At 40.5% G+C, this 14313-nt stretch overlaps 1 protein-coding gene across 2 annotated transcripts; it reads left to right on the forward strand.

Moving 5' to 3' along the window:
- Nucleotides 1–2564: 2564 nt before the first annotated feature.
- On the forward strand, nt 2565–13345 carry LOC109888408 (toll-interacting protein-like). 2 transcript variants are annotated; one of them, XM_020479577.2, is made up of 6 exons: nt 2565–2755; nt 9111–9260; nt 9385–9567; nt 9751–9903; nt 10028–10115; nt 10990–13125. In XM_020479577.2, exons 1-6 carry the CDS (start codon nt 2723–2725, stop codon nt 11208–11210), a joined length of 828 nt encoding a protein of 275 aa, XP_020335166.1. In that variant the 5' UTR covers nt 2565–2722; the 3' UTR covers nt 11211–13125. The 2 variants fall into 2 exon arrangements, with proteins under 2 accessions (XP_020335166.1, XP_031668621.1); XM_031812761.1 differs by lacking the exon at nt 2565–2755 and adding an exon at nt 3609–3797 and having other exon boundaries at nt 10990–13345.
- The last annotated feature ends 968 nt before the right edge of the window (nt 13346–14313 follow it).

A 14313-nucleotide genomic window follows, 5' to 3' on the forward strand; every position in this document is an offset into this window, starting at 1 on the left:
TGTTTCCTGCATCAGCATCCAAAAGAAAATCAAACATTTGTAGAGGACGTATGTTCTGCGAATCGTCGCCTCTTTCTTTCATAGTGCATCAAAATGATTTGAGCACGAGCACGCAGGGAAAAACGTAAGTACACACTCCCCTACTCCCAGCTTGCAGGCATGCATAATAACAAATCAACATGCCATATTGATATATGAACCTGGTGAAATTCACACAGTACTTTAACAACTGTTACATTCACCCCTCCTGAATTTCACCAACCTTGTAAAACTGAACAAAATAACCTACCAAGCTCAAGGCATAATTCTGAATTCAGCTCAAAGCTACCCATAGGGTTCAGGGCAAGTGAAAGTTGGTCAGGCCTTCAACTGCCCCTAGATGCATAGTGCCTCTTACACTATACCAACCTACTTAGCCTTACAAAAAATGGTCATTCTGTACTAAATGATATCTCTATACTATGTTAAACTTGCACCTTCTGGTGGATTGACTCAATTAGTCTCTTGACAGGTTTAACTACCCTCCCCGCCCTTGTGCGACCTGCCACTGGGCTAGGGGCCATGGTGACTAACAGTGGCTCTGGCCTTAGATCATTGATCAGAGGAGGGTTTGAAGGAATCAGCTCCAGGATCTCAGAGGTACTTCCCAGGTAATTTTCCTCAAGCAAGCAAGGTTCTTCTGGTTCTGACTTTCCATCCGATGTCCAGAGCTCGGAGTAATCGCTTGAATCCTCCGCCACCCAAGATGCAATTTCCTCCCCAGAGTCCTCCATGTCTTCCCTGTCCAGTCCATCACTGGAGTCGGTGACCTCTCCTGCATCTACATTGATTGAAGGTCCTGCAGCATCACTGTCATTGAAGTGCACTGAATCATCAATTTCAAATGGCAGGAAATTCACCTGCAGCAGTAGATTCCTGTGAACCACTTTCAATCTGCCGTAACGGTCTTGCATTATGTACGTGGGAGTTTGTGGATTGACTGAAGTCACTGAGAAAATCTCGGGGTTCCACTTGTCAGCCCTTGTTGGCGATGAGGACATGTTCCTCCATGGACAAACTGATACCTTTAACCCGCTTGTCATACTCCCGACCTTGTCGTCTCTGTTGCTTGTCAGTGTGCCTTTGGGCAACACTCATAGCTTCCTTCAGCCTAGTGATCAGTCTCGACATACTTGTTGCAATCCACAACACTGGAGTCGTCCAAAACATTGCGGAACATCACATCCACTGGTAGCCGAGGGACCCTACCAAACATGAGAAAGAATGGAGCATAGCCCGTAGTCTCGTGAACTGTGGCATTGTAAGCAAATGTCAATGACTGGATTTGTTCAGGCCAGAGTGAGGTGTACTCTCATTTGTGTCTGGAAGTAGCTAGCAAGTTAGCCAACATTAGCCAGTTCGCTTGGGTGCTTGATTGCTGTTTTGAGGTCAGAAAGGTCAGATCAACCCGCAAAACACTCTGAATTTACAAACGCCCAGAGCTCACTCTGAGCGCACTCTAGCACTACCGATTGAATTTTCAAACACACCCATTGCGTCTTATTAATGTTTTGGCCGTAGGCCTATATACCACAGTGGCAAGGCATATGAACTAACATGTTATAGAGCAAACAACACAGTTATCACAATACATGTAATATGGCTTTTTGGGGGGGCTTGGCTTCCCCAGTGAATTTACCTATGCACCGAGTCTGAACAGCCAAAAAAGCACATGGAATCAGATATATCAAACCACATCAAGGTGGTTTGAAGTCAGATACAAATCTGATTCCTGGCCATGTACCTTGTGTCTGAAATCTTATTTATTTTCCCTTCATTTGTTTTTAGACTGTTATTTGGCATATCTTGTTGCTTGCTAGCTGCTTTGTTGACAGTTTGCTAAGAGCATGTGGTAGCTAACTAGCTTGTTAATTGTTTACAAACAAATTAGTGAATGTGCTAGAAAGCTAAACGGCTAGCTAGCTAGTTGACTACTGTGGCCAAAAATGGCTTGTTTTGAATGTTGGATCATTTTATCCTTCGAAGCTTTAAAGGTGTTCTTACACTATGATTTTGATCATTCAAAGCAACTGTGAAACGTATCAGCCTACACCACTGCCAGTGCGCACACCAATCGTTACTATGACAACAAGCTTGGCCATGTCAACTAATGACTGCTGTCTGAAATCTGATTTGGTCACTTGTAACTTGCTGTTTGGACAGCCAGTATTCCAAAATGGATTTGAAAACGAAACTGACTTGAGCATTAAGGCCTGCAGTGTGAACAAGATTTGATACTCACAACTCACTTCAATCTAATAGGAGGAAAATCATGGATTATAATAATAATATAATGTAACGACACTGGGTCTAGGGTCATTACAATAATAATAATAATGGAGTGAATACCCTATGCATTCCTGTCCTCATCTGCTTTTCCTCTATGCACAAGGAGAAAAGCTATTGGCTATTATGGATAATTGAGTTGCCCTATATTTTTCTCTCGCCCAAATCAGACTGAATTTGCGACTGCACCCTTACTGATGTCCTGAAACGCACCAATCAGAAGCTGAACGAAGTCAAGTCAGCTGATTAGTCAGGATTCTTGGCGTGACACGATTGGATAGCTGGCGAGCTTGAGTTGTTTACTTTTTTTGCTAGTCATATTTCCTCTCTTCTTTCTAACTGTACACGGTCACAGTAGGCTTTCGTTATTTGTGAAACTGACACACTTCAAAACGGAATGAGTACTACCATTAGCACCCAACGAGGACAGGTAAATATAACAACTAACGTCAGATAACAAGCTATAGTAGCTAGCTAGCGTTAAATTAGCCAACGAACACGGATAAACACCATTTTAGCTAACGTTAGCTTCAATAATCACTATATGTAGCTAGCTGCAACGTTTTAATGCAAATAACACCGTAGCGTTAGCTAGTTACAGTAGCTAATTAACTTCCAGGTAGATACATTAGCTTCAGCTTGCTGGGTGGGTCGTTTTTACGTCAGCCAGCTAAGTTAATTTAGAAGACTAAAGTTTGGCAAGTCTCTGGATATAGCCGTATAGCTAACGGTAGCTAGCTTGCGCTCCTTAGCTAGAGCTTGCCAGGAGCAATAACCACAATTGCGTGGTTAACACTAGGCTAACTAGCTACGAAAAATACCAAGCTACTGGTTAAATCTAAAGTCAACTAGCCAGTTATCTAGCTACCTAACGTTACTTCTTCTTCGATAGGGTTTAACGGCGGTTGGTATCCAATGGCAATGGTGCATTACCGCCACCAGCTGGCTGGGGTATTGAATAAGCGCTAAAAATAAAATATTCCGGGAAAGGGGGAAAAGACATACAAAATAAAACACTTCAACTAAAAAAATACATAAATCATCATTTAACAGTCCACATAAAATACATCCCTACACACAGGCTCAGGGGCCTGTGATGGGGCTACATTCACCGACAGGATTTCTTGCACTGCCTCGGCTGTGAAATCACGAAGACGCAAAAAACGTTCAGCAGCATTCACAATGATTCCAATTTTCTTAGACTTCTTCTCCGTTTGTGCTGTGCAGTTTATGACCATTGCAATAAATAATACAAAATCCACATTTTTAACATGTAGCATTTCACTATCCCTCAGTTGATGAGAAACCTTCACTGGTTTTGGTGGCTCTACCATTGCTTCTTCCCTGCCATTTGTTCCTTCCAATTTTCTCACCACCTCCAGATAGGAGACAGCTGGACACTCTTTACCCATTCTACCTCTTTCTCCTTCACAGGGCACTCCAAGAATTCAGGGACATGTTCACCTCCACAGGTGCATCATTTCCCTCCATCGGGAATACGATATTCTTCCCTTCTGCACACACTTGACACATGATGAAATATTTTACATTCATGACACTGAAGGGGCTTGTACACAAAATCTCTTACAGGCTATCTAGGGAGAAACTATTCATCAAAGAACAGTAGGGAACTTATTTTCTCCGTATAACATACAGGTCAATCGACGTGCACCAACCAGTCACTCGATGTCTTCAGTTATATCCTCAGCCTTTATTTCTTGCGCCACACCAGATATAACCCCCTTGATAGGCATTCTGCTATGATATCTTTTTGAGTCTAAGCCTCTTCTGCTCTGCAGACATACAAAAAAATCAAAATAAGACCACTTCTTGTGACTCACCGACTCCACACTTTTTTCCAACACATTCCAGATTTTCATGGAGACGTGAAATGGATTTCCCAAGTAGTATTGATCCAAAACTGATCCAAAACTCTGACTCAGACCAAAAACGAGTCTAATGGTTTCCTATTTTACAACATAGCTTTTCTTCTCTTGTTTTGCTTTTTCTTCACCGCTGTCACCCACTCATTCTCACTTTCTGTACTATTAGCTTCACTCGACTCACTAACAGTTTCAAACAAAACCTCAGTTTCCGCCATCTTCCGTCTAGCTAACTACTGTATTCACAGGAGCCTTACATGTTGACCAGACTGCACGCATGTTGATTTTGTCCCCACTCCCCAGACGCGATCAAGACACGCAGATTGAAATATCAAAACAAACTCTGAACCAACTATATTAATTTGGGGACAGGTCAAAAAGCATTAAATATTTATGGCAATCTAGCTAGCTAGCTTGCTGTTGCTAGCCAATTTAGCCTGGGATATAAACATTGGGTTGTTATTTTAGCTGAAATTCACAAGGTCTTCTAATCCACAGATAAAAGGGTAAAAGTTTGTTTTCTAGTAGTCTCTCCTCCAGGCTGCTGCTTCTTCTGACCTTATATGGTGGTTGGCAACCAACTTTAAGGTGCATTGCCACTACTGACTGGAGTGTGGACCTCAGTTAATCTTTCAATCAACCATGTGGGTATATGCTCCTAAAAAACAATTAAGAGAGAGCATGTGGTATATGCTCCTAAAAACCAATGAGGAGATGGGAGAGGCAGGACTTGCAGCGCGTTAAGCTTCACAAATGCTACGCAGACGCTCGCGTGCAATGTGTGTGCAATGATTGAATAACATGTGTAGTTGAAGTCGGAAGTTTACATACACCTTAGCCAACTAGATTTAAACTCAGTTTTTCACAATTCCTGACATTTAATACAAATACAAATTCCCTGTTTTAGGCCAGTTAGGATCACCACTTTATTTTAAGAATGTGAAATGTCAGAATAATAGTAGGGAGAAGGATTTATTTCAGCTTTTATTTCTTTCATCACGTCAGACGTTTATATACACTCAAACCGTATTTGGTAGCATTGCCTTTAAATTGTTTAACTTGGGTCAAACGTTTTGGGTAGCCTTCCACAAGCTTCCCACAATAAGTTGGGTGAATTTTGGCCCATCCCTCCATTTTGCCACAACTTTGGAAGTATGCTTGGGGTCATTGTCCATTTGGAAGACCCATTTGCCATCTATTTTGTGAAGTGCACCAGTCCCTCCTGCAGCAAAGCACCCCCACAACTTGATGCTGCCACCCCTGTGCTTTATGTTGGGATGTTGTTCTTCAGCTTGCAAGCCTCACCCTTTTTCCTCAAAACATAACGATGGTCATTATGGCCAAACAGTTCTATTATTGTTTCATCAGACCACAGGACATTTCTCCAAAAAGTCCGATCTTTGTCCTCATGTGCAGTTGTAAACCGTAGTATGTCTCTTTTATGGCGGTTTTGGAGCAGTGGCTTCTTCCTTGCTGAGCAGCCTTTCAGATGATGTCGATATAGGACTCGTTTTACTGTGAATATTGATACATTTGTACCTGTTTCCTCCAGTATCTTCACAAGGTCCTTTGCTGTTGTTCTGGGATTGATTTGCACTTTTTGCACCAAAGAACGGCTGCGTGTTTCCATGGTGTTTATACTTGTGTACTATTGTTTGTACAGATGAGCGTGGTACATTCAGGCATTTGGAAATTGCTCCCAAGGATGAACCAGACTTGTGGAGGTTTACCATTTTTTTTCTGAGGTCTTGGCTGATTTCTTTTGATTTTTCCCATGATTTCAAGCAAAGAGGCACTGAGTTTGAAGCCAGTACACCTCCAATTGACTCAAATGATGTCAATTAGCCTATCAGAAGCTTCTGAGGCCATGACATGTTTTTCTGGAATTCCAAGCTGTTTAAAGGCACATTAAATTGACTGCATGTAAACTTCTGACCCACTGGAATTGCGATACAGTGAATTGTAAGTGAAAAATCTGTCTGTAAACAATTGTTGGAAAAATTACTTGTCATGCACAAAGTAGATGTCCTAACCGACTTGCCAAAACTATAGTTTGTTAACAAGACATTTGTGGAGTGGTTGAAAAACTTGTTTTAATGACTCCAACCTAGGTGTATGTAAACGTCCGACTTCAACTATATGTGTACATTTATTTTGCAACGCACGTGACGTGAGCGGTGTGGTCAGCATGTGAGGCAAATGGCTGTAGCTAGTGCCTATATGGCCAGCTTAGCTAATGTTACTTGCCCAGATTTAAACTTGCTTGAGTTTATTAGGACACAGCTAAACCATTGTCGTCTGTTAGCCAATTTGAGCTGAAGTCTAGGCAAGAGAGCAACATTTTACTGAACCACCTCTATAGGGCAGTGATGGAGAGGCATGGCCAAGCTAGATCTGATGATGTTGGACTGGTTTCCCAGACTGATTGAACCCTGGACTGAATAGCCTTCTCAATATAAGGGATCAAGTCACCTGACACTTTTTGTCCAATAACTAAAGATAGGGTGGTCATATTGTTATGCCATTTTCAGGGTTTATCTACAACACAGAGATGATTCAAATAAAATTACACGTATGAAATTAAAATGCCATATTATGAAAATCATGCACTTAATATGCAAATAAGTCAGTATGCAAAACACAATTACAATAATTAAAGCCCAATAATTAAAGGTAGGTATGGTCATATAATTCGCAAATCTGAATGTTTTATGCAAAACTGAGAGTTTGTAACAATTTTAAACAATTTATGAAATTAGAATCATTTTTTGTACAATTTATAAAAATGTGATACTTTAATATGCTAATTGATCTATATGGAATAAACACAAAATACAGGAAGTTAAGACCATTGATTTAAACTAAGGTGGTCATTGTTAACATATATTGATGTTTTATGCAGAACTGGTAGTTTACACTGAGGAGTAATGTGGAGCCCATGCCCGTGTACACACACACACACCAGGGGTGTTAAGAGTACATATAATTGGCATTAATTACATAATTATGAACAAAAAGCAGACTTAGTATTTAGTATTTACCAATTAGCAACTGTTAGGCAGTATATATCACAGTTATGTTGTAGTTAGTTGTCCAACTGAATAGGCCCAGAGTTCCAAATAATAGGCCCAACCCTGTGCCACCTGCATACACACTCTGCATATCCCACACACACACAGTATCCCCACACACTCAAACAGCACCCCCACCAACACACACACAGTACCTAAAACAGACACACATTTCTCTGAATCCTCACACAGCACCCACCAACAAACACACATAGCCTAACACAGACACACTTCTCACTAAGTCTGAACTGTTACACAGAAATCTACTAGTCTAATAGCATAGCTTACTTCTAAGGTATGCCTAAGCCTGAGTTGGATTACATTGTAATGTTATTTTTTGGTGTTGATGAATTTCTCTGGTAAAGGGAGTTTATTAAACTGCACCATTCCCAGCAAATAATTAGCCTAGGCTCAGAAAAGACAGTGAGCTGCCTGCTAGCCGGCTGCACAGAAAGATAGCTGGGACACATTTTCAATTCACTTAGCTATGTTGTTATCGATTGTAAGCCTGTTGCCACTGAATTCTTGTAGTTTTTACTTGAAAGAATAAAACCATTAATCGCAAAAAGTGGCATAATACTGCCAATGCTGCACAGCGCTGCCTCTCGCCCCAGTTGCCTCATGGAACAGTGTCAAGCACTCCCACACAGCTAGCAAGATAGCACTCATCATGGAAATGTGAGTGGGGGAACAGGAAATTGGAGCAACCCCTACATCAAATTGTAGCTACGATGCAATGTTGCCAATTTAGCGACTTTGTCACTCTATTTAGTAAGTTTTCAGATCCCTCCAGTGACTTTTTTTATTGGTCAAATATTCTAGCGACAAATTCAGCTACTTTTCAGGCTGCCTTTTGGGGAGTTTTGACACAGTGGGTTTCTAAATTTTTGATAGCCTTTAGCGACTTTTCCCAATCAATACTGCAGAAAACAAAAGTGGGAGAAGAAAATGCTTAATCGGCGAACGCTGCTGTGCCGCAAGGCAAAGCGTCATCTAGCGACAAATCAAGGAGCCAATAGTTGGTCTCACTGAAAAATAGTTGGCAACACTGGCTACGAAGCTCTACATTGTAACCTGCTATGTTTTGTTTGTGTCTCTGAAGAAAAAATGTCATGATAGAGCCAAAAGAATATAGTTTTACCTTATATTTCAGTCCAAGGATGTCCAATACCCATGAAACGTGTTGGCAGGGTAGCCTAGTGGTTAGAGCGTTGGACTAGAACGACAAATCTGTCGTTCTGCCCCTGAACAGGCAGTTAACCCACTGTTCCTAGGCCGTCATTGAAAATAAGAATTTCTTCTTAACTGACTTGCCTAATTAAATGAATGTAAAAAAAAATTTAAAAAAAAGAAACATCCTCAGCACTTTCCAATACTTCTTAGCAATACAATGTCACACAGATCTTACTCTGATAGGTTGAGGAATAGCTTACGCCTAAAGCAAATGTGAGAACACTGATTTCGTGGGTTTCACAAAAAGGGCTGTCCCACAGAATTCTTAGCACGGCACTTGCTTTAGATTTTGGCTCATATCGCGGAAATATCATAACATTACAGTATTGGGATTTTTAGACATGGGTAACAACTGCCACATTAATGTTTTCAAATTATTCATGTATTTTGACGACCATATTATTAACATTTAGTGAAAATAGATTTGTTTACTCCTGTTCTTTGTAGAATTCTCACATAGCGTCCATTGTTTGTCGCGTCACCTAACATGCTGTCAATGGTGTGTCTGAGAAATCGCTGCATATTGTGACCCTTTTCTTCCTCTAGTGTGGTTTACCTGTCCTCACTCACAATTCCTCCGTTCCTTTTGTCTTTTTAGGTATACATTGGGAAGTTGCCCCAAGACTTCCTGCGTATTACTCCCACCCAGCAGCAGCAACAAGTTCAGTTGGATGCCCAAGCAGCACAGCAGTTGCAGTATGGGGGATCCCTGGGCACTGTAGGACGGCTTAGCATCACTGTAGTGCAGGTAGTTTTTTTAACTGCATCTGCTTGGTCTTTCCCTAGAATCAAGACTTATTGTGGAACACAAGGTTATTAATGCAGTGGGAATGTTTTCCTGTGAATCACTGTTATGTCCCTCTTTTCTCCAGGCCAAGCTTGCTAAAAACTATGGTATGACACGCATGGACCCTTACTGCAGGGTCCGACTAGGGTATGCTGTTTATGAAACACCCACAGCCCATAATGGTGCCAAGAATCCACGATGGAACAAAGTTATCCAGTGCACTGTCCCACCTGGAGTAGACTCCTTCTACCTGGAGATCTTTGATGAAGTAAGAAAGAAGGAATTTGGGGGCGGTGTGTGAGGAGAAGATCATAACTTGTTATTGGCTCGACAACTAGGCCTGTCTAGAGTTATTGATAGCAATATACTTTGAGTATTTCTTCTTGATGATCATCCTTGATTTTAGGGACAAGTTACTGATTTGAGGTGTTTGTGCTGGTCACTTTTCCAGAGGGCATTCTCCATGGATGACAGAATTGCATGGACACACGTCACCATCCCGGAAGGCCTGAGAGAGGGCAGTGTGGTTGATGAGTGGTACAGCCTCAGTGGCAGACAAGGCGATGACAAGGAGGGCATGATCAACCTGGTCATGTCTTATGCTGTGAGTTCATAAAACACACATGCTCAAATTGTACATTGTCATTGTAGTACAGTTTGAAAGTGATTGATTGATGTTATCTAACAACTTGCCCCTTATCTCTTCCTTTTGGCTCTCATGCTTTCAGAACATGACAGCAGGTATGCATATGTCTCCACCCGTTGTCCTCATGCCCACAGTCTATCAGCAGGGGGTAGGATACATACCCATTGCAGGTGAGTAGAACCATACTCTCCACTGTGATGTAGTGTTAGGTTTAATTTTTGATACAATAACCCAAACGGACTCCAAGAACTCAAGCTAGACTAATTCACCACACTAGGTGTTGCAGCTGCAAAAGCACACTTACCGACTACAGGCTACTAACACGACTACATGCTACTGCAATCCACTAGATAATTACACTCCTCATACACAAAGAGCCTAAATCTAACACTACTTTTGATCTCTAAGAATATATAAAAACTGTATATTCATATTCAGAGTATATAAAACAGTAAAGATACAAGACAGTGTTATAGAACAGTAATTATGATCTATCAGCTCAAACTCCATCAGCTCTATTCCACCCTTATGGAATCATTCTTGCCCTCAGAGACATGCCCCCTTTCCCTCTTCCCAAATACAATGCACATAGATCTTTCCATCTAACCCATAACGTAATAATTACTACAGCTAGGCTAATTATACAATTATAAACAGATTAAAACGGGCTCAAGTCAGTCTTCAACTGTAGGCAATCTTGGACAGAGACACTGCAGCCATCTAAGGCCCAGTTCTATTTTGATTGCTAGTCTACTTTCCAAATGGAAGTGGTCATAGCTTGCCTTATGTAAGTGAAACTAAAGGACGAAACAGACCACGCCTCTGACTGACCACAGAACATTGTCATTTTCTGTTCATTTTCCTGAATATTCTACATGTTGAATTGCCACTGCTCATCGGCACCCAGCAGGTGATCTACTTACTGTGCAAGGCTGATGTTTATTAGAGTGTGTGTTTCCCTTAAGAACTGTTGACCTGTTTAAATTATAGGAGATTAATAGGAGATTGTTGCTTCCCCATTTCTCTCTGGTTTGCTCTTCTCAGGAGTGCCCACTGTATACAACCAGGGAATGGTGCCCATGGGTATGCCTGCAGCACCCACAGTCGCCCCACAAGAAGCTCCCTGTAATGAGGAGGATCTTAAGGCACTGCAGGACATGTTCCCCAATCTGGACAGGGAAGTGATCCGCACTGTAATTGAGGCCCAGCAAGGTAACAAGGATGCCGCCATCAACTCTCTGCTGCAGATGACAGAAGAGCTGTAACAGTGGAGCCACAAATAGAGCCACTGTGGCGGCCAGAACATTGCCCATTCACAGCAACTGCACCCTGCACAGTTTGTAAATATGCACTCAGGCCTGCGAGCTCTCAACTGTCACTCACACTAAATACAATCCAGCAGTTTTCAACCATAAGCAGATGTCCATATCTGAGGTGTCACACATTTATACATCTGTATACATTACCATCTGTATTATGAATCAATGTATAGCTTTGTTCCCAGTCCACATCTGGGATTGGGACGAATTGGTTTGCCTACTGATAAGTGCTGTGATGGCTGGTTGGCTTCTCAATTTTACATTCCACTTTACTCAAGAATTATGTACAATTAATGTTGATGCAGTGCGATGTAGGGGTAATGAAAGGAATTGATCCTCCAGAAGCTTTAGATCTTTGAGATAGCAGTTGTTGTGAGACATTGTTGAGAGCTCCATAGCCAGTCTTCTCTGTATATGTGTATTGACCAGTACTTGAGCCTATCTGTGTTTGATTATTTTTATATATAAATATATATATATATAAATATATATATATAAATATATATATATAAATAATCTCAATCTGTATAAATATAGTTATATATATATATTCAAAAGATGATAAATTATGAAGACAAGAGATTTAGGTATGCAGCGGTTCAGAGCAGAAAGAGGACTTATCACAATATAACAAACCGTGATAACTTAGAAGATGTGCAAATCCTTGCATAGCCACACAGCCAATGCCTATCAATGTCTCAAATGTTCAGGTTAATTTGCCACCATTCCACTCTACTCTGGATAATGCCATATGATTTTGTACTTCTCCAACCAAAAATGCCTCTGAATGTTTCTATATAACTGGTCAGTGGTTGTTAACTATGATGGAAGAATATATCATGGTAATCCAATATCAAATAATGACATGGTAATATAAAATGATTGAAATCAGTGAAGAAATAAACATATTACTGATATCATCCTTTCCCTTCATCCTATATGAATTCACCGGCTTTATTGCAAATTGTTAGAGGCTGTGAAAATCCCTGCTGGATTAATAACTAAAATGGTGTGCACAACCAAATGACATGATATTCAGAAAATTGGTATATGTTGGTATGATTATCATACAGATAAAATGTAATGTCCTACCACTAACTTATATAGGCCCACACATAAAGAGGAGACTTGTAAAGATCCATTGACATGAGGTATTGAATGTTGCCGCCCCCCCCCCCCCCCCAAAGGTCTGATTTTAACATGGGGTTTGTATTCGCTTAATCTTCAAAGATGTGCATATATTTTTCCAAGGAAAGATCCTCTGTTTTGGTGTGATTCATTAAAGAAAATATATAGTTAATTTATTTTATGCTTAGGCCAAACTCCATGGGTGTCATACAGTATGTAAAAATTCTTCTTGTTTAAATTTAAAAGACTTCATTGATTTTCAGTGATCCCAATTCTGGGCACTTATGTTTGATTGATTGCTCTATCCCCTCTTGATTTAACAAGTTTCTGTTTACCTTCCACTTTCATGAAGACACAGCAAATACTTTCATTTTAAATGCTAGGTTTTCTTCTATGTTTTCCCCCGTACTTGTCCCATTCCCATAGACATATTTTGAACATTATTGTCATGTTTAGCCAGGCGTCTATATAACTCCTAACACTTCCAACGTTTAGCCATGCTACTTATTAGATCAATGTGCACAAGGATGTTCGAAGGCACTCTAGCGGATGTTGGGAAGGTTGTTCTGATTCTGTTGCAATGGAATGGCAAGGCTACGTGCTACAGCAGTTTAATGGGTTTTCTGGTTTGAATGTACAAAACTTTTTTGGCATCAAATTAGGTTTGCAATTTGACATTTGCTCTTGTTTCTTTTACTCATGACACATTATGGAAATAAATGTTTTATCTGCATTTGTTTGGTCTTGTAGTGTAGATCTCAACCTGGTTTGTTTGCCATGCCATTTTTGGACTTGATTGAAATATACCCATTGACATGAAGAATATAACTTAAAAATGACTCATGAGCTTAGTTTGACTGTTGTAACCCATCATAACCCAAAATATAAACTTGTTTTACTTCTTTGTAAACGATGTAATTGTAAACAAATACATGATTAAGGCCAACATTCAATTCGGACTGTGGAAGATCTGTGTTACAGCGCAATTGACATATGAATGTAATTTCCGATTGAGCCGACGTGCTGCGTTTACCGTTAATGTTGTCTCTGCTATCACTGGAACATTGCCTTTAAAATGTGCATATTGTGGAAAAATGCGATTGGATTGAATCTGGCGCTTAAACTATCATTTTGATCTCATGGATGGTCGGTCCTTGCATCAATAGAGATAGAGACTGGGTGACACTGTCTGATCTGCAGATTACCCCATTAAACCCCACCATGTTGTCAATGACACAAGAACGTCACTACCCTATTCTAGCTACATATTTTATTATACCTTTACTAACTTGTGATTGCTTGGCAAGTTTTGTTGCGTCACTATATTTTCAAAAGCCACTAGTAGCTAGCTACAGGTAACTGCCAAAATAATAGAAAATCTTGAGTAAATGAGGGTTCTGATGTCTCTGTTATGTTGTGTGGTACATTTTTTTTGCCATGGTTAATGACCACTCAACCCATAGAGCAGTGGTATTCAAACTTTTTCAGCTGGGACCACCAATATTTAAAGACAGATTTTTACATCAACAAATAACCTTAAATTAATTGCATTTTCATCTCTTATCAAAATGAAAAGAAAACAATACATGCATTTACTCAAAATTTTATCTTTCAAATGATCTTTCTCAAAAACGTTTGTATATTGTCCCATACAACAATCAGTACCCTATTTTTTTATTTATTTTGGCGACCCCACTGCAGTTCCTTTGCAACCCCGACTTTGAATACCACTGCTCTAGAGGGCAAGATAAACACCAGTACTGTACATACACAACCATTCTGAGTGATCACCTTCAACTTGGGGCGGCAGGGTAGCCTAGTGGTTAGAGTGTTGGACTAGTAACCGAAAGGTTGCAAGTTCAAATCCCCGAGCTGACAAGGTACAAATCTGTCGTTCTGCCCCTGAACAGGCAGTTATCCC

Source organism: Oncorhynchus kisutch, linkage group LG3 (assembly GCF_002021735.2).
Source record: "Oncorhynchus kisutch isolate 150728-3 linkage group LG3, Okis_V2, whole genome shotgun sequence".
Classification (NCBI taxonomy): Eukaryota; Metazoa; Chordata; class Actinopteri; order Salmoniformes; family Salmonidae; genus Oncorhynchus; species Oncorhynchus kisutch.